Source organism: Coffea eugenioides, chromosome 10 (genome assembly GCF_003713205.1).
Source record: "Coffea eugenioides isolate CCC68of chromosome 10, Ceug_1.0, whole genome shotgun sequence".
Lineage (NCBI taxonomy): Eukaryota > Viridiplantae > Streptophyta > Magnoliopsida > Gentianales > Rubiaceae > Coffea > Coffea eugenioides.
In genome coordinates, this window is record NC_040044.1 from 9913009 (window position 1) to 9926128 (window position 13120).

The 13120-nt window shown below is 36.3% G+C and overlaps 2 protein-coding genes across 6 annotated transcripts; both read right to left on the reverse strand.

Moving 5' to 3' along the window:
• Nucleotides 1–2109: 2109 nt before the first annotated feature.
• On the reverse strand, nt 2110–5613 carry LOC113750173 (immune-associated nucleotide-binding protein 9-like). Of its 3 annotated transcripts, none has more exons than XM_027294128.1 (6): nt 5531–5613; nt 4831–5108; nt 4419–4690; nt 3387–3551; nt 3151–3276; nt 2110–2587 (listed from the first exon to the last, which is right to left on the reverse strand). In XM_027294128.1, the coding sequence occupies exons 2-6, from the start codon at nt 5060–5062 to the stop codon at nt 2390–2392; spliced, it is 993 nt and encodes a 330-aa protein (XP_027149929.1). In that variant the 5' UTR covers nt 5063–5108; nt 5531–5613; the 3' UTR covers nt 2110–2389. The 3 variants fall into 3 exon arrangements, with proteins under 3 accessions (XP_027149929.1, XP_027149931.1, XP_027149930.1); XM_027294130.1 differs by having other exon boundaries at nt 4831–5082; nt 5531–5604; XM_027294129.1 differs by having other exon boundaries at nt 4831–5105; nt 5531–5554.
• A 3360-nt stretch (nt 5614–8973) lies between these two features.
• On the reverse strand, nt 8974–12295 carry LOC113750172 (immune-associated nucleotide-binding protein 9-like). 3 transcript variants are annotated; one of them, XM_027294125.1, is made up of 6 exons: nt 12223–12295; nt 11523–11800; nt 11106–11377; nt 10204–10368; nt 9972–10097; nt 8974–9436 (listed from the first exon to the last, which is right to left on the reverse strand). In XM_027294125.1, exons 2-6 carry the CDS (start codon nt 11752–11754, stop codon nt 9236–9238), a joined length of 996 nt encoding a protein of 331 aa, XP_027149926.1. In that variant the 5' UTR covers nt 11755–11800; nt 12223–12295; the 3' UTR covers nt 8974–9235. The 3 variants fall into 3 exon arrangements, with proteins under 3 accessions (XP_027149926.1, XP_027149927.1, XP_027149928.1); XM_027294126.1 differs by having other exon boundaries at nt 11523–11774; nt 12223–12278; XM_027294127.1 differs by having other exon boundaries at nt 11523–11797; nt 12223–12238.
• Nucleotides 12296–13120: the final 825 nt, after the last annotated feature.

Below are 13120 nucleotides of genomic sequence, written 5' to 3' on the forward strand. Positions count from 1 at the left end.
GTAATGGAGAGAAAGAGAGGGTAGAGGAGTTTTGTATGTGATGGGTAGGTCCGTCATAAATGTTGTCCGAGCTAGGGAATAAGTTGAGGGTTTTGTCCAAAACCTCCCAATTTGTTCGGGAATGGGATAAGTCCCATTTTTTAGAAATGATTCCAAAAATTGCATTCCAATAGGCTTAACCCAAGCAACAACTAAGGGGTTTATTCCATTCTGTAATTCCCAAACCCTTTAACCAAGCAGGCACTAAGGATTTCATGTAACAATAGATGAAACTATATAGGGGTTATTTACCCTCTATTTTTTAGAAAAAGGGCATTCTGGTACAGGTTTGCTACTCCTATTGGGCTATTACTGGTGGTAATCCAAAGTCCATTAACCTATCGGAGATGAATCTGAGTTGGGAAAGTAATCTTAATTATATTGATTCTTCCATCTTCTTAGAAAAGGGTAAATTACAAATAACCAGTTGTAGTTTCATCTATAGTTATGTAAACTCCTAATATTTTAAAATATTAGGAGGTCATGCAGCAATAGATGTTCACCCCTGCGATTTTGTGCAAAATGGAAATTTGACGAAAAGGTGAAATACTAATAGTGCCCTTACTTAAATGTTAAATGAAATAACGACTTAATCACCTTATATAAAATTGCAGGGGATTATGTGAATAAATGCGAAAATCACAAAGAATAAAGTGGATATTTATGCAAAACCATAGGAGTTTAGTGGATATTATAATTTTACCACACACCCTTTTGAAACGCGTCTCACGTAACCGTCGTAACTGATTGTATATTTCATCCATTTTTCGCTTTACATAAAACTACAAGAGGATTATATGGCTATTTTGAAACCTTAAAGAGGTCATCCGACATTCTGCAAAACTACAAAAGGTTTATATATAATTTACCCTTAAAAGGCAAGGGAAATAGTTACCAAAAACTCTAACTCTTAATCCCGAAGTCCGGTTGGTATTGCCGTCAACGTCATCAAGTATTTAATATCTAAGAAAACCATATTCAAATTTTGATTCTATGGACAGCAAGAAACATGACTTATAATTTGAACGGTACAAGAATAATTTGCACATGTGAAGCCGTTGTGGAATGGGATTGCCCTAGAATCAATTTTTTTCTTTTGGAAAGCTAAAATGAAAATGAAAAAAATCCCTAAGGTAATTTGTTTCTATTGACCAATTCGGGACAATTTTTAGAAAAATACTTGCACGAAAGCAATATGAAATTTATGAGCTGTTTGTGTTCAATTTTTTCCCTTTTTTTTGTTTGGAGGGTAGAAGAGTAATTTGCACAAGTGAATCCGTTGCAGAATGGGATTGCCCTGGAATTAGTTTTTGGAAAACTAAAATGAAATTGAGAAAATCTCCAAGGTAAATTGTGTCTATTGACCGATCAGGACATTCGTGAGAAAAATATGTGTAGGAAAGCAACATCCTTTTTTTTTGGCACTTTGGGAAGCCTGGAAGTCAATGCATGGTTGCTATTTGTATCTCCCTCCAGTGGAGTTACGGCGCCAGGATATGCAAAGATTGGAGACTCTGAAATGGCATCATCCAGAATTTCGAATTGATCGCGTTGATTTTGGATGAATTTAATAAAATAGGCTCGGTTTGGATTGGAGTGTTTTTTAGACACAAGTTTTTCAAATATAATACTACACTAACACACTTCAAAAACACCTATAATGATTATAATTGAAGTAGTTTTGGTGTTTTGTTCACAAATTTTTTGTTTTGAAATCTTCCTGAAGAGTAGTTAGAGTATTGTCATGGTCTCGTAGCTGATGCAATGACATTTGTACCCTACCACACCAGCCATGTAGCCTGTCTCCTACAATTGTCAGAGAGAGGAGGGATAGATTGAGCGGTTTAAGGAAAGACAGTATAAGTGAGAGGTCTCGGATTCGAACCTTCTCATTTACACTTAAAAAAAAATAAGAAAAAAAATGCCACCGCAACCCCTACAAGTGTCAAATATGCAATGGATTCAACTATACAGCAAAAGATTATGCAGTGAATTCCACTATATAGAAAAAGTTCATCAAGATAAGCTATAGGTAATGAAGTAGGCGACAGGACCACAATGCACAAAGCCAAGCTGCAAACTTCAGTACCATAAACATTATAATGTGTAAATTTAGTTTTCCAGAAAGTGCATTTAGCTGCACTTTCTGCACCATAAACTATATATAATGTGTAAGTTTAGTTCTCCAGAAAGTGCATTTAGAACTTTCTGCACCACAAACAGTAATATGTAAGTTTAATTTATCCAGAAAGTGCATTCAGCACTTTCCGCACCATAAACTATAATGAATGTGTAAGTTTAGTTTTCCAGGAAGTTGCATTTAGCACCCTCCCCGCAGATGTATATTCAGTCATAAATTTGGGCATATCCACGACCACGGGCTACGCTCCTTTTGGCTTGCCGCTAAACGCTTTCTAAGGTCGCTTATCTCCTCATCTGATTTCAATAGAGCTTCTCGAGCAGCTGCCTCTGCTCTCAGCCGAGCATCTTTTTCATCTTTCAATTGCTGTTCAAGTCTACGTCTTGTATCCGTGATCATTTTCTCAACCTGTACAATAAGAGCAAGACAGTAATGAAATGTTTTCGAAAGTATCCGTCCAACTATTAGAAGGCAACAAACTGTAGCAGTACTGATTAGCAGTACCGATTTGAGTATTCCAACAATCAAGCATCAAATACAAAGAAGGGTAGCAAATTTTAGCTGCTACAATGAATAGGTTTTATTTAATTGAAGGACTTCAGCAATGCTTGAGACGTTTAAATACAAATGATAGGCAAATCTTATCTATCGTTTGCATGCATAACTATATTTCTTAGAAATAGGGTTCAAAAAATAAGGGTGTATGCAGTCTGCCCTCCTGCATCGTTGTTCCATTCCCCCCATTAATCCACCGAAAGGTTAAGGAAGAATCACACACAAGACACATTCAATTTCAGGCCTTCCTTATTACGCGCTTGTTTACCACAAAAGCGGGAAAGGAAATGCATAATTACATCTGAAGGTTGAGAGGCATATGATGTTTAGATATATGGTGTGCAAAATGAAATTAAAGGAAGAGAAAAATAGAGTAATGAAAACAAAAAAGAAACGCGTCGGAAAGGAACAACTACCATATCGGTAATTCGTTTCAGATGCTCCTCATATGATTGATATATCTGCACCTCCCGCTCAATTTTCTCCTCTTTGGACAAAGAATTCAGCCCTTTAGCTTGATCACGAAGTTTTGCAGCTGCTTTCTGTTAAATAAGGAATTTTGCAGGTGTTTCCCAAACTCAAGCATATCCTGAGATTGAAAAAAAAAAGGAAAAAAAAAATGTTTCTCGATCGGATTGCACCCACGGCTTACCTTGAACTCATCAAACAACTCATTAGTATAAGGTTTTGCTCCATTTTTCACGACAACGTCGTCAACTAGGAAAAGAAGTTGCTTAAGCTGTTCAGCTTTCTTGGCTGCATTTTTTGTCCTGTTATCAAATAACACCCGCCTGTTCCCACAATGCTTAAGCATTCCCTATATCACCACCATAATAAGTTTCAATTGCACAGTTCAAATTCAAAAAGGATGAGAGATTGATTAGTAATACAAGGGCAAAACATATCATGGTGCAAATTAGAGAAGACATTCACTCAAAACTCATCATTCTCCACTCAAAAGATTCTGAAATTTGCATTGAAAAATGTCAGCTTGTGTTGCAAATTAACTGGCACACATGTTGATCAGAGTCTTTCATCGAATGCAAGAATAGTTGCAAATGCTCAAGTTTGAGACCTTATGAAAAATCTAGACCGCACAAAGTCATTTCACCCCTTGATAAATTATCCTCCACTTTTGTTAGTTTTCCCATGGGAGTAATGTTAAGCTTCAAGGTGAGGAGATATTAAGCCAAACTGTTATCCCCTACGATCATATTTTTAGCTTCCCTTTCCTCTGCTGACATGTTGAGCATGGAGGTGGAATGAAACTGAAACTGGGCGGTCCTTTTTGCTTTTCTTAATAACTAGCTGACTCACTGCAGCACAAATAGAAGAGATCAAATTCTTGATACTTTGAGTGATCTTATTAACGATTTTTTTCATGTCAGCATATATCATCATTAGGAAGAGAGTTAATATGCGTGAAACATTTTAGAGAGGAGCATGGGTATAAGATAATTGAATTCTTTCAGGAATAAGAACAACTGAAGCTAAAAACACAGAACAGATGATATATAACCAAGAGGCATTATCTATATGTCAGATATCAAAGGCATAACTCTAGAAACACAGGTATAACCTCATAACCAAATAGAACAAAATTAGACCTTATACATAAAGTACACCTCCACAGAATAGTCAATGACAAATTCATCGATATAACTAAGTCAGACAGTACACCTACCTTTATGGACTCTGAACGACTCAAGTAATCGTCAAAATTCACTTCCTCGTTTTCAAGTTCATCACCCCCTGTGAAAACCAATATCATATATTCTGCAATCTTGTCTCCAAAAATTTTTTGTAAGGTCTCAATAGCAGCTGCTTCCTCCATTGAGACTCGGCTTCTAAGTGACACGACTACAAGGACTGCGTGGATGCCATCCTTTGCCATTCCGATGCATCTCACAATCTCTTTTTCAACAAACTGAGGTTCAGCAGCTTTGTCAAACAACCCTGAAAGCAAATCAATTTAACATTTCATAAAAAATTGTGCAAAAGTCCTCTAGATATTTATTTTTGTGAATATTTTGGAAAATTTTCCTCTTAAACATTCCAATTCTAATTTTGCCGCAGACATAATCATTGAAAAATACCAGGGGTGTCTATCACATTAAGGACTTGGCCATCTTCCAACACGGTCCTCTGTAGCTCTGTAGTTTTGGTAACGCCATCAAAACTACTCATTGACTTGAATGCCCTTCTTCCAAGAATACTGTTACCAGTTGCACTTTTTCCATTGCCTGTACGCCCAACCAGAACGACTGTTCGGACTTTATTTGAAGCAGAATCAAACTCGCGGTTGTCAGAAATGAAACTTCCACCCATTTCTCAGGAATCAGAAAAATCTGCAACAGTAATATCCAAAGTACTTCTGTCACACAAAAAAGAAGAAAAGTTAAATATCAAAAGTCACAAGGGGGTTTTTGTCATGCCGCCATCCATCGAACCAAGGAGAGGAGCATCCCAACCCCGCAAATTTAACCACTTAATTGCCCGGAAACAGTACCAGGGAAATGAAATAAAAACATGGACTAATACTACTACTTACAGATTGACTGAAAATAGCTGTTATTCCTATAAACAGATAATCAAAGAATATAATACCTCTCTCTCTCTCCCTCCCTTTTTTTTTTTTGGCAAACCAGCGACATTTTTGTAGATAGTAAACAAAGTTACAAAATTATGTATAAGTAACAGGCAAAGGCTTTATCATTCCTATACAATCTGTGCTATCCACAGAAGGATGGAAATGACCCATCATACTTGAAATTCAAGAATTCAAGTGGGACTGACCTTTGAATTTGGATAAAGAAATTGCAGCGACAAGAGATAGATAATACGAGAACACGAGTGAGTTGGATATAAATAATGGAGGGGACAAGGAGGGGTCGGGCATGGATAACTTTTGTATTCTTCAAGGTCTAAAGGCAGGGATAACTTCCTTTAAGGTCGAAAGGCAGGGATAACTTGTGAAGTAGAAGAAGAAGAAGAGGAGGAGGTTTTTGCGGGGTTTGCCTAGTGATGAAGACAACGAGTTCTTTGGCATATTTATTGAAGATGGAGAAACTGTATGGAGGAATTTGCAGAAAAAGGAATGGAGGAGGGAATAGATGCTGTAGAATTAATCAAGTGCTTTAATATTGGTACGATGTTGAAGAGGTGCTTGAGAGCTGATCCTGATTATTGTGTCCCACTTTTGGAGGCTGAGAAGGCTGCACAAAAGGAGGAGGCGGCCACCAGGAAGGAGAAATTGGAAGAAGCAGAAGAAGGCGAAGAAGATACCGAGGAATAAGCACCGGTTGTAGAGGGAGTTTCCGATGAGGAAGGTGACGATTGAGTATAGTCTCTGTTCAGCAGCAAAAGCAAAAGAGTGAGGAGGAAGAGAAAATTAGTGAGGAATCCATAAGCCTGGATTGAATTTTGCATTCAGAATTTACAGCAAAGTTTAGCTCGGAATTCTTGGAAATTGCTTTATAGTGTATAAGAAATTGTGTCATTAATTCACCGCAATGTCCATCATTGTTACTCGCATGACATTTTCCTGCTTTTACTTGCACGATGTATACATAAAATTAAGTACCCTTCAATTGCTTTAATCTTCGTCTAGGATCAATTAATGAAGTTTCCGTCATCTCTATTTTTTGTTGTTTCTTACAATTTTGGATTAATTTTCTATATATTGATTTGAATGCATGATAACTAATTTGAATTTGAATTTGAAATCTAATGTATTTAGTTGTGATAATATATACACTTACTTTCAATGTATACAAAATTAACTCTATATTGAATGCTATATTTACGAAAAGTGATGCTTTTCAAAAGAAAGAATGAGAAGTAATGAAAATCCAGCTTTTTGGTGTTTAATATAATTATTTGCTGCTGAGTTTGTCTCTAACTTCAAGACTTACAAATACACACCGAGATTGAGAGAATGTGAAAATTTTGGTCAATAGAGGAAAGCCATCGAAAAAAACTCTAAGTTATTTATTTTTGGATAAATTAATTATAATCCCCTGTGATTTTATATAATGCCAATGACCCTCTTAAGGTTTCAAAATTGCCACATAATCGCCTATAATTTTACATAATGTGAAAAATGGAATGTGTAATCAATTATGGCATTTATACCAAACTCGCTTAAAAAATGCGTGTGATAAAATCTTAATCTCCATGTAACCCCTCATGATTTTATAAAAATCTACTTTAAACCCGTGTGATTTTTGTATTTATTCACGTAATTCCTCTATACTTTTATACGAGGTAGATAAGCATTGATTGATTTAGCATTTAAGTAAGAGTACTATTAGTATTTTAATTAATGACGTTACACAGCCTATTTTCCATCAAGTTTCCATTTTATATAAAATCATATGAGGGTGAAGTGGACATTTTGAAATGTTAAGGGTTTCATGTGGCAATAGATGAAACTATATAGGGGTTATTTACCCTTTATTTTTAGAGAAGGGCATTCTGCTACAGGTTTGGTACTCCTATTTGGTAATCCAAAGTCCATTAACCTATCCGAGATAAATCTAAGTTAGGAAAATAATCTTAATTATATTGACTCGTCCGTCTTCTTAGAAAATGGTAAATTACAAAGTTTCATTTATCGTTATGTGAACTCCTAATATTTTAAAATGTTAGGAGGTCATGCAGCAATAGATGATGACCCCCTGCAATTTTGTGCAAAATGGAAATTTGACGAAAAGGTGAAATACTAATAGTGCCCTTACTTAAATGTAAAATGAAATATCGACTTAATCACCTTATATAAAATAGCAGGGAATTATGTGAATAAATGCAAAAATCACAAAGGATAAAGTGGATATTTATGCAAAACCATAGGGGTTTAGTGGATATTATAATTTTACCACACACCCTTTTGAAGCGCGTCTCACGTAACCGTCGTAACTGATTGTATATTTCATCCATTTTTCGCTTTACATAAAACTACAAGAGGATTATATGGCTATTTTGAAACCTTAAAGAGGTCATCCGACATTATGCAAAACTACAAAAGGTTTATATATAATTTACCCTTAAAAGGCAAGGGAAATAGTTACCAAAAACTCTAACTCTTAATCCCGAAGTCCGGTTGGTATTGCCGTCAACGTCATCAAGTATTTAATATCTAAGAAAACCATATTCAAATTTTGATTCTATGGACAGCAAGAAACATGACTTATAATTTGAACGGTACAAGAATAATTTGCACATGTGAAGCCGTTGTGGAATGGGATTGCCCTAGAATCAATTTTTTTCTTTTGGAAAGCTAAAATGAAAATGAAAAAAATCCCTAAGGTAATTTGTTTCTATTGACCAATTCGGGACAATTTTTAGAAAAATACTTGCACGAAAGCAATATGAAATTTATGAGCTGTTTGTGTTCAATTTTTTCCCTTTTTTTTGTTTGGAGGGTAGAAGAGTAATTTGCACAAGTGAATCCGTTGCAGAATGGGATTGCCCTGGAATTAGTTTTTGGAAAACTAAAATGAAATTGAGAAAATCTCCAAGGTAAATTGTGTCTATTGACCGATCAGGACATTTGTGAGAAAAATATGTGTAGGAAGTAATATCATATTTATGAGACTCCTTTTTTTTTTTTTTTTCGCACTTTGGGAAGCCTGGAAGTCAATGCATGGTTGCTATTTGTATCTCCCTCCAGTGGAGTTACGGCGCCAGGATATGCAAAGATTGGAGACTCTGAAATGGCATCATCCAGAATTTCGAATTGATCGCGTTGATTTTGGATGAATTTAATAAAATAGGCTCGGTTTGGATTGGAGTGTTTTTTAGACACAAGTTTTTCAAATATAATACTACACTAACACACTTCAAAAACACCTATAATGATTATAATTGAAGTAGTTTTGGTGTTTTGTTCACAAATTTTTTGTTTTGAAATCTTCCTGAAGAGTAGTTAGAGTATTGTCATGGTCTCGTAGCTGATGCAATGACATTTGTACCCTACCACACCAGCCATGTAGCCCGTGTCTCCTACAATTGTCAAAGAGAGGAGGGATGGATTACGTGGTTTAAGGGGAGGAAGTATAAGTGAGAGGTCTCGGATTCGAACTTTTTTACTTACATTTAAAAAAAAAAAAAAACCACCGCAACCCTTACAAGTGTCGAATATGCAATGGATTCAACTATACAACAAAAGATTATGCCGTGAATTCCACTATGTAGCACAAGTTCATCAAGATAAGCTATAGGTAATGAAGTAGGCGACAGGACCGCAATGCACAAAGCTAAGCTGCAAACTTCAGTGCCATAAACATTATAATGTGTAACAGTTTTCCAGAAAGTGCATTTAGCACTTTCTGCACCATAAACTATATATAAATGCACTTTCTGCACCATAAACTATATATAATGTGTAAATTTAGTTCTCCAGAAAGTGCATTTAGAACTTTCTGCACCACAAACAATAATACGTAAGTTTAATTTATCCAGAAAGTGCATTCAGCAGCGTCCCTGCAGATGTATATTCAGTCATAAAATTAGACATTCTTTGTCTTTAAGCCGCTGAATCTCCTTTTGGCTTTCCGCTAAACTCTTTCTAAGGATGCGTATCTCCTCATCTGATTTCAATAGAGCTTCTCGGGCAGCTGCCTCTGCTCTCAGCCGAGCATCTTTCTCATCTTTCAGTTGCTGTTCAAGTCTACGTCTTGTGTCCGTGATCATTTTCTCAACCTGTACAATAAGAGCAAGACGGTAATGAAATGTTTTCGAAAGTATCCGTCCAACTATTAGAAGGCAACAGACTGTAGCAGTACTGATTTGAGTATTCCAACAATCAAGCATCAAATACAAAGAAGGGTAGCAAATTTTAGCTGCTGCAATGAATAGGTTTTATTTAATTGAAGGACTTCAGCAATGCTTGAGACGTTTAAATTAAAATGATAGGCAAATCTTATCTATCGTTTGCATGCAAAATATATTTCTTAGAAATAGGGTTCAAAAAATAAGGGTGCATGCGGTCTGCCCTCCTGCATCGTTGTTCCATTCCCCCCATTAATCCACCGAAAGGTAAAAGAAGAATTACACACAAGACAGCTACAATTTCAGGGCTTCCTTATTACACGCTTGTTTACTACAAAAGCGGGAAAGGAAATGCATAATTACATCTGAAGGTTGAAAGGCATATGGTGTGCAAACTGAAATTAACAGAAGAGAAAAATGGAGTAATGAAAACGAAAAAAGAAACGCGTCGGAAAAGAACAGTTACCATGTCAGTAATTCGTTTCAGATGCTCCTCATATGATTGATATATCTGCATCTCCCGCTCAATTTTCTCCTCTTTGGACAAAGAATTCAGCTCTTTAGCTTCATCACGAAGTTTTGCAGCTGCTTTCTGTTAAATAAGGAATTTTGCAGGTGTCATGTGTTTCCCAAACTTAAGCATATCCTGAGATTGAAAAAAAAAAAAAAAGGCTTCTTGGATTGCCCCCACGGCTTACCTTGAACTCATCAAATAACTCATTTGTATAAGGTTTGCCTCCATTTTTCACGACAACGTCGTCCACTAGGAAAAGAAGTTGCTTAAGCTGTTCAGCTTTCTTGGCTGCATTTTTGGTCCTGTTATCAAACAATACCCGCCTGTTCCCACAAAGCTTAAGCATTCCCTATATCATCACCATAACAAGTTTCAATTGCACAGTTCAACTTCAAAAAGATTCTGAAAATTGCATTGGAAAATGTCAACTTGTATTGCAAATTAACTGGCACACATGTTGAGAGTCTTTCATCGAATGCAAGAATAGTTGCAAATGCTCAAGTTTGAGACCTTATGAAAAATCTAGACCGCAAAAAGTCATTCCACCCCTTGATAAATTGTCCTCCACTTTTGTTAGTTTTCCCATGGGAGTAATGTTAAGCTTCAAGAATGAGGAGATATTAAGCCAAACTGTTATCCCCTAAGATCATATTTTTATCTTCCCTTTGCTCTGCTGACATGTTGAGCATGGAGGTGGAATGAAACTGAAACCTGGCGGTCCTTTTTACTTTTCTTAATAACTAGCTGACTCACACTGCAGCACAAACAGAAGAAATCAAATTCTTGATTCTTTGAGTGATCTTATTTTTCATGTCAGCATATATCATCATTAGGAAGAGAGTTAATATGCATGACACATTTTAGAGAGGAGCATGGATACAAGATAATTGAATTCTTTCAGGAATAAGAACAATTGAAGCTAAAAACACAGAACAGATGATACATAACCAAGAGGCATAACTCTAGAAACACAGGTATAACCTCATAACCAAATAGAACAAAATTAGACCTTATACATAAAGTACACCTCCACAGAATAGTCAAAGACAAATTCATCGATATAACTAAGTCAGACAGTACACCTACCTTTATGGACTCTGAACGACTCAAGTAATCGTCAAAACTCACTTCCTCGTCTTCAAGTTCATCACCCCCTGTGAAAACCAATATCATATATTCTGCAATCTTGTCTCCAAAAATTTTTTGTAAGGTCTCAATAGCAGCTGCTTCCTCCATTGAGACTCGGCTTCTAAGTGACACGACTACAAGGACTGCGTGGATGCCATCCTTTGCCATGCCGACGCATCTCACAATCTCTTTTTCAACAAACTGAGGTTCAGCAGCTTTGTCAAACAACCCTGAAATCAAATCAATTTAACATTTCATAAAAAATTGTGCAAAAGTCCTCTAGATATTTGTTCTTGTGAATATTTTGGGGAATTTTTCTCTTAAACATTCCATTCCAATTCTAATTTTACCGCAGACATAATCAATGAAAAATACCAGGGGTGTCTATCACATTAAGGACTTGGCCATCATCCAACACGGTCCTCTGTAGCTCTGTAGTTTTGGTAACGCCATCAAAACAACTCATTGACTTGAATGCCCTTCTTCCAAGAATACTGTTACCAGTTGCACTTTTTCCATTGCCTGTACGCCCAACCAGAACGACTGTTCGGGCTTTATTTGAAGCAGAATCAAACTCGCGGTTGTCAGAAATGAAACTTCCACCCATTTCTCAGGAATCAGAAAAATCTGCAACAGTAATATCCAAAGTACTTCTGTCACACAAAAAAGAAGAAAAGTTAAATATCAAAAGTCACAAGGGGGTTTTTGTCATGCCGCCATCCATCGAACCAGGGAGAGGAGCATCCCAACCCCGCAAATTTAACCACTTAATTGCCCGGAAACAGTACCAGGGAAATGAAATAAAAACATGGACTAATACTACTACTTACAGATTGACTGAAAATAGCTGTTATTCCTATAAACAGATAATCAAAGAATAGAATACCTCTCTCTCTCTCCCTCCTTTTTTTTTTTTTTGGCAAACCAGCGACATTTTTGTAGATAGTAAACAAAGTTGCAAAATTATGTAAAGTAACAGGCAAAGGCTTTATCATTCCTATACAATCTGTGCTATCCACAGAAGGATGGAAATGATCCATCATACTTGAAATTCAAGAATTCAAGTGGGACTGACCTTTGAATTTGGATAAAGAAATTGCAGCGACAAGAGATAGATAATACGAGAACACGAGTGAGTTGGATATAAATAATGGAGGGGACAAGGAGGGGTCGGGCATGGATAACTTTTGTATTCTTCAAGGTCTAAAGGCACAGGGATAACTTCCTTTAAGGTCGAAAGGCAGGGATAACTTGTGAACTTAACTTTTAATTTAAACTACCCCATATCTTCTATATCATCGTGATTGGAATCAAAGATAGGTATATGATCGTGATGATTGGAATGAAAGAGAGGAATATGATCGTGATTGGAATGAAAGAAAGGAATATGATCGTGATTAGAATGAAAGAAAGGAATATGGGTCCGTTTATGTGATCAGTAAACGTTGAAAAGGGTGATACAAACAATTTTTTTTTGGAGGGCTAATATCAATTCTCCAGGTTAGTTGAAGAACAGATTAATTAATTCCCATCCACTTTATTTATCTATTATTTGGTTCATGGGAGAATTCAAGCATTTCAACAGGCCAGGATGGGGATGGAGGTCGTGAAAGGACTTAGATTCAGTATCCAATTCTCACTGTTAGTTTTCTAACAATTAGAATAGGAACTTTGTTGAATTTCATTTCCATCTTTTGTGTAAATCTATTTTGTTCAAGGAATTATCAGCCATGTTTAATTTTTTTTTTTTTTTACCGAAATGGATGGCAAGTTCAAATCCAAGAAACTTTCATCGACATCTTTCACCATCTATTTCCTTATCATTACGATATTTCAGTCCTTGAACTGATCAAGGAAAGACAAGAAGCAATTCTGATTAGTTAAATTTAGGCGCGTGTTTCAAACCCCATCAAGGAAGGAGAACTGAACTCTCCATCGTCATGATAAGCACTTCCATCCATTGTCCTGCGAAT

Bases quoted from the DNA above. Each gene is read 5' to 3' on its own strand.
- LOC113750173 (XM_027294128.1), bottom strand. From the start codon at position 5,062: ATGGGTGGAAGTTTCATTTCTGACAACCGCGAGTTTGATTCTGCTTCA. The intron at 3,277-3,386 runs GTAAGCCGTGGG...CTTATTTAACAG, and splicing joins AGTTGTTTGATGAGTTCAAG to AAAGCAGCTGCAAAACTTCG. The intron at 2,588-3,150 runs GTAGTTGTTCCT...CTTATTGTACAG, and splicing joins TGAAACGAATTACCGATATG to GTTGAGAAAATGATCACGGA.
- LOC113750172 (XM_027294125.1), bottom strand. From the start codon at position 11,754: ATGGGTGGAAGTTTCATTTCTGACAACCGCGAGTTTGATTCTGCTTCA. The intron at 11,378-11,522 runs GTATTTTTCATT...ATTTGATTTCAG, and splicing joins TAATGTGATAGACACCCCTG to GGTTGTTTGACAAAGCTGCT. The intron at 10,098-10,203 runs GTAAGCCGTGGG...CTTATTTAACAG, and splicing joins AGTTATTTGATGAGTTCAAG to AAAGCAGCTGCAAAACTTCG.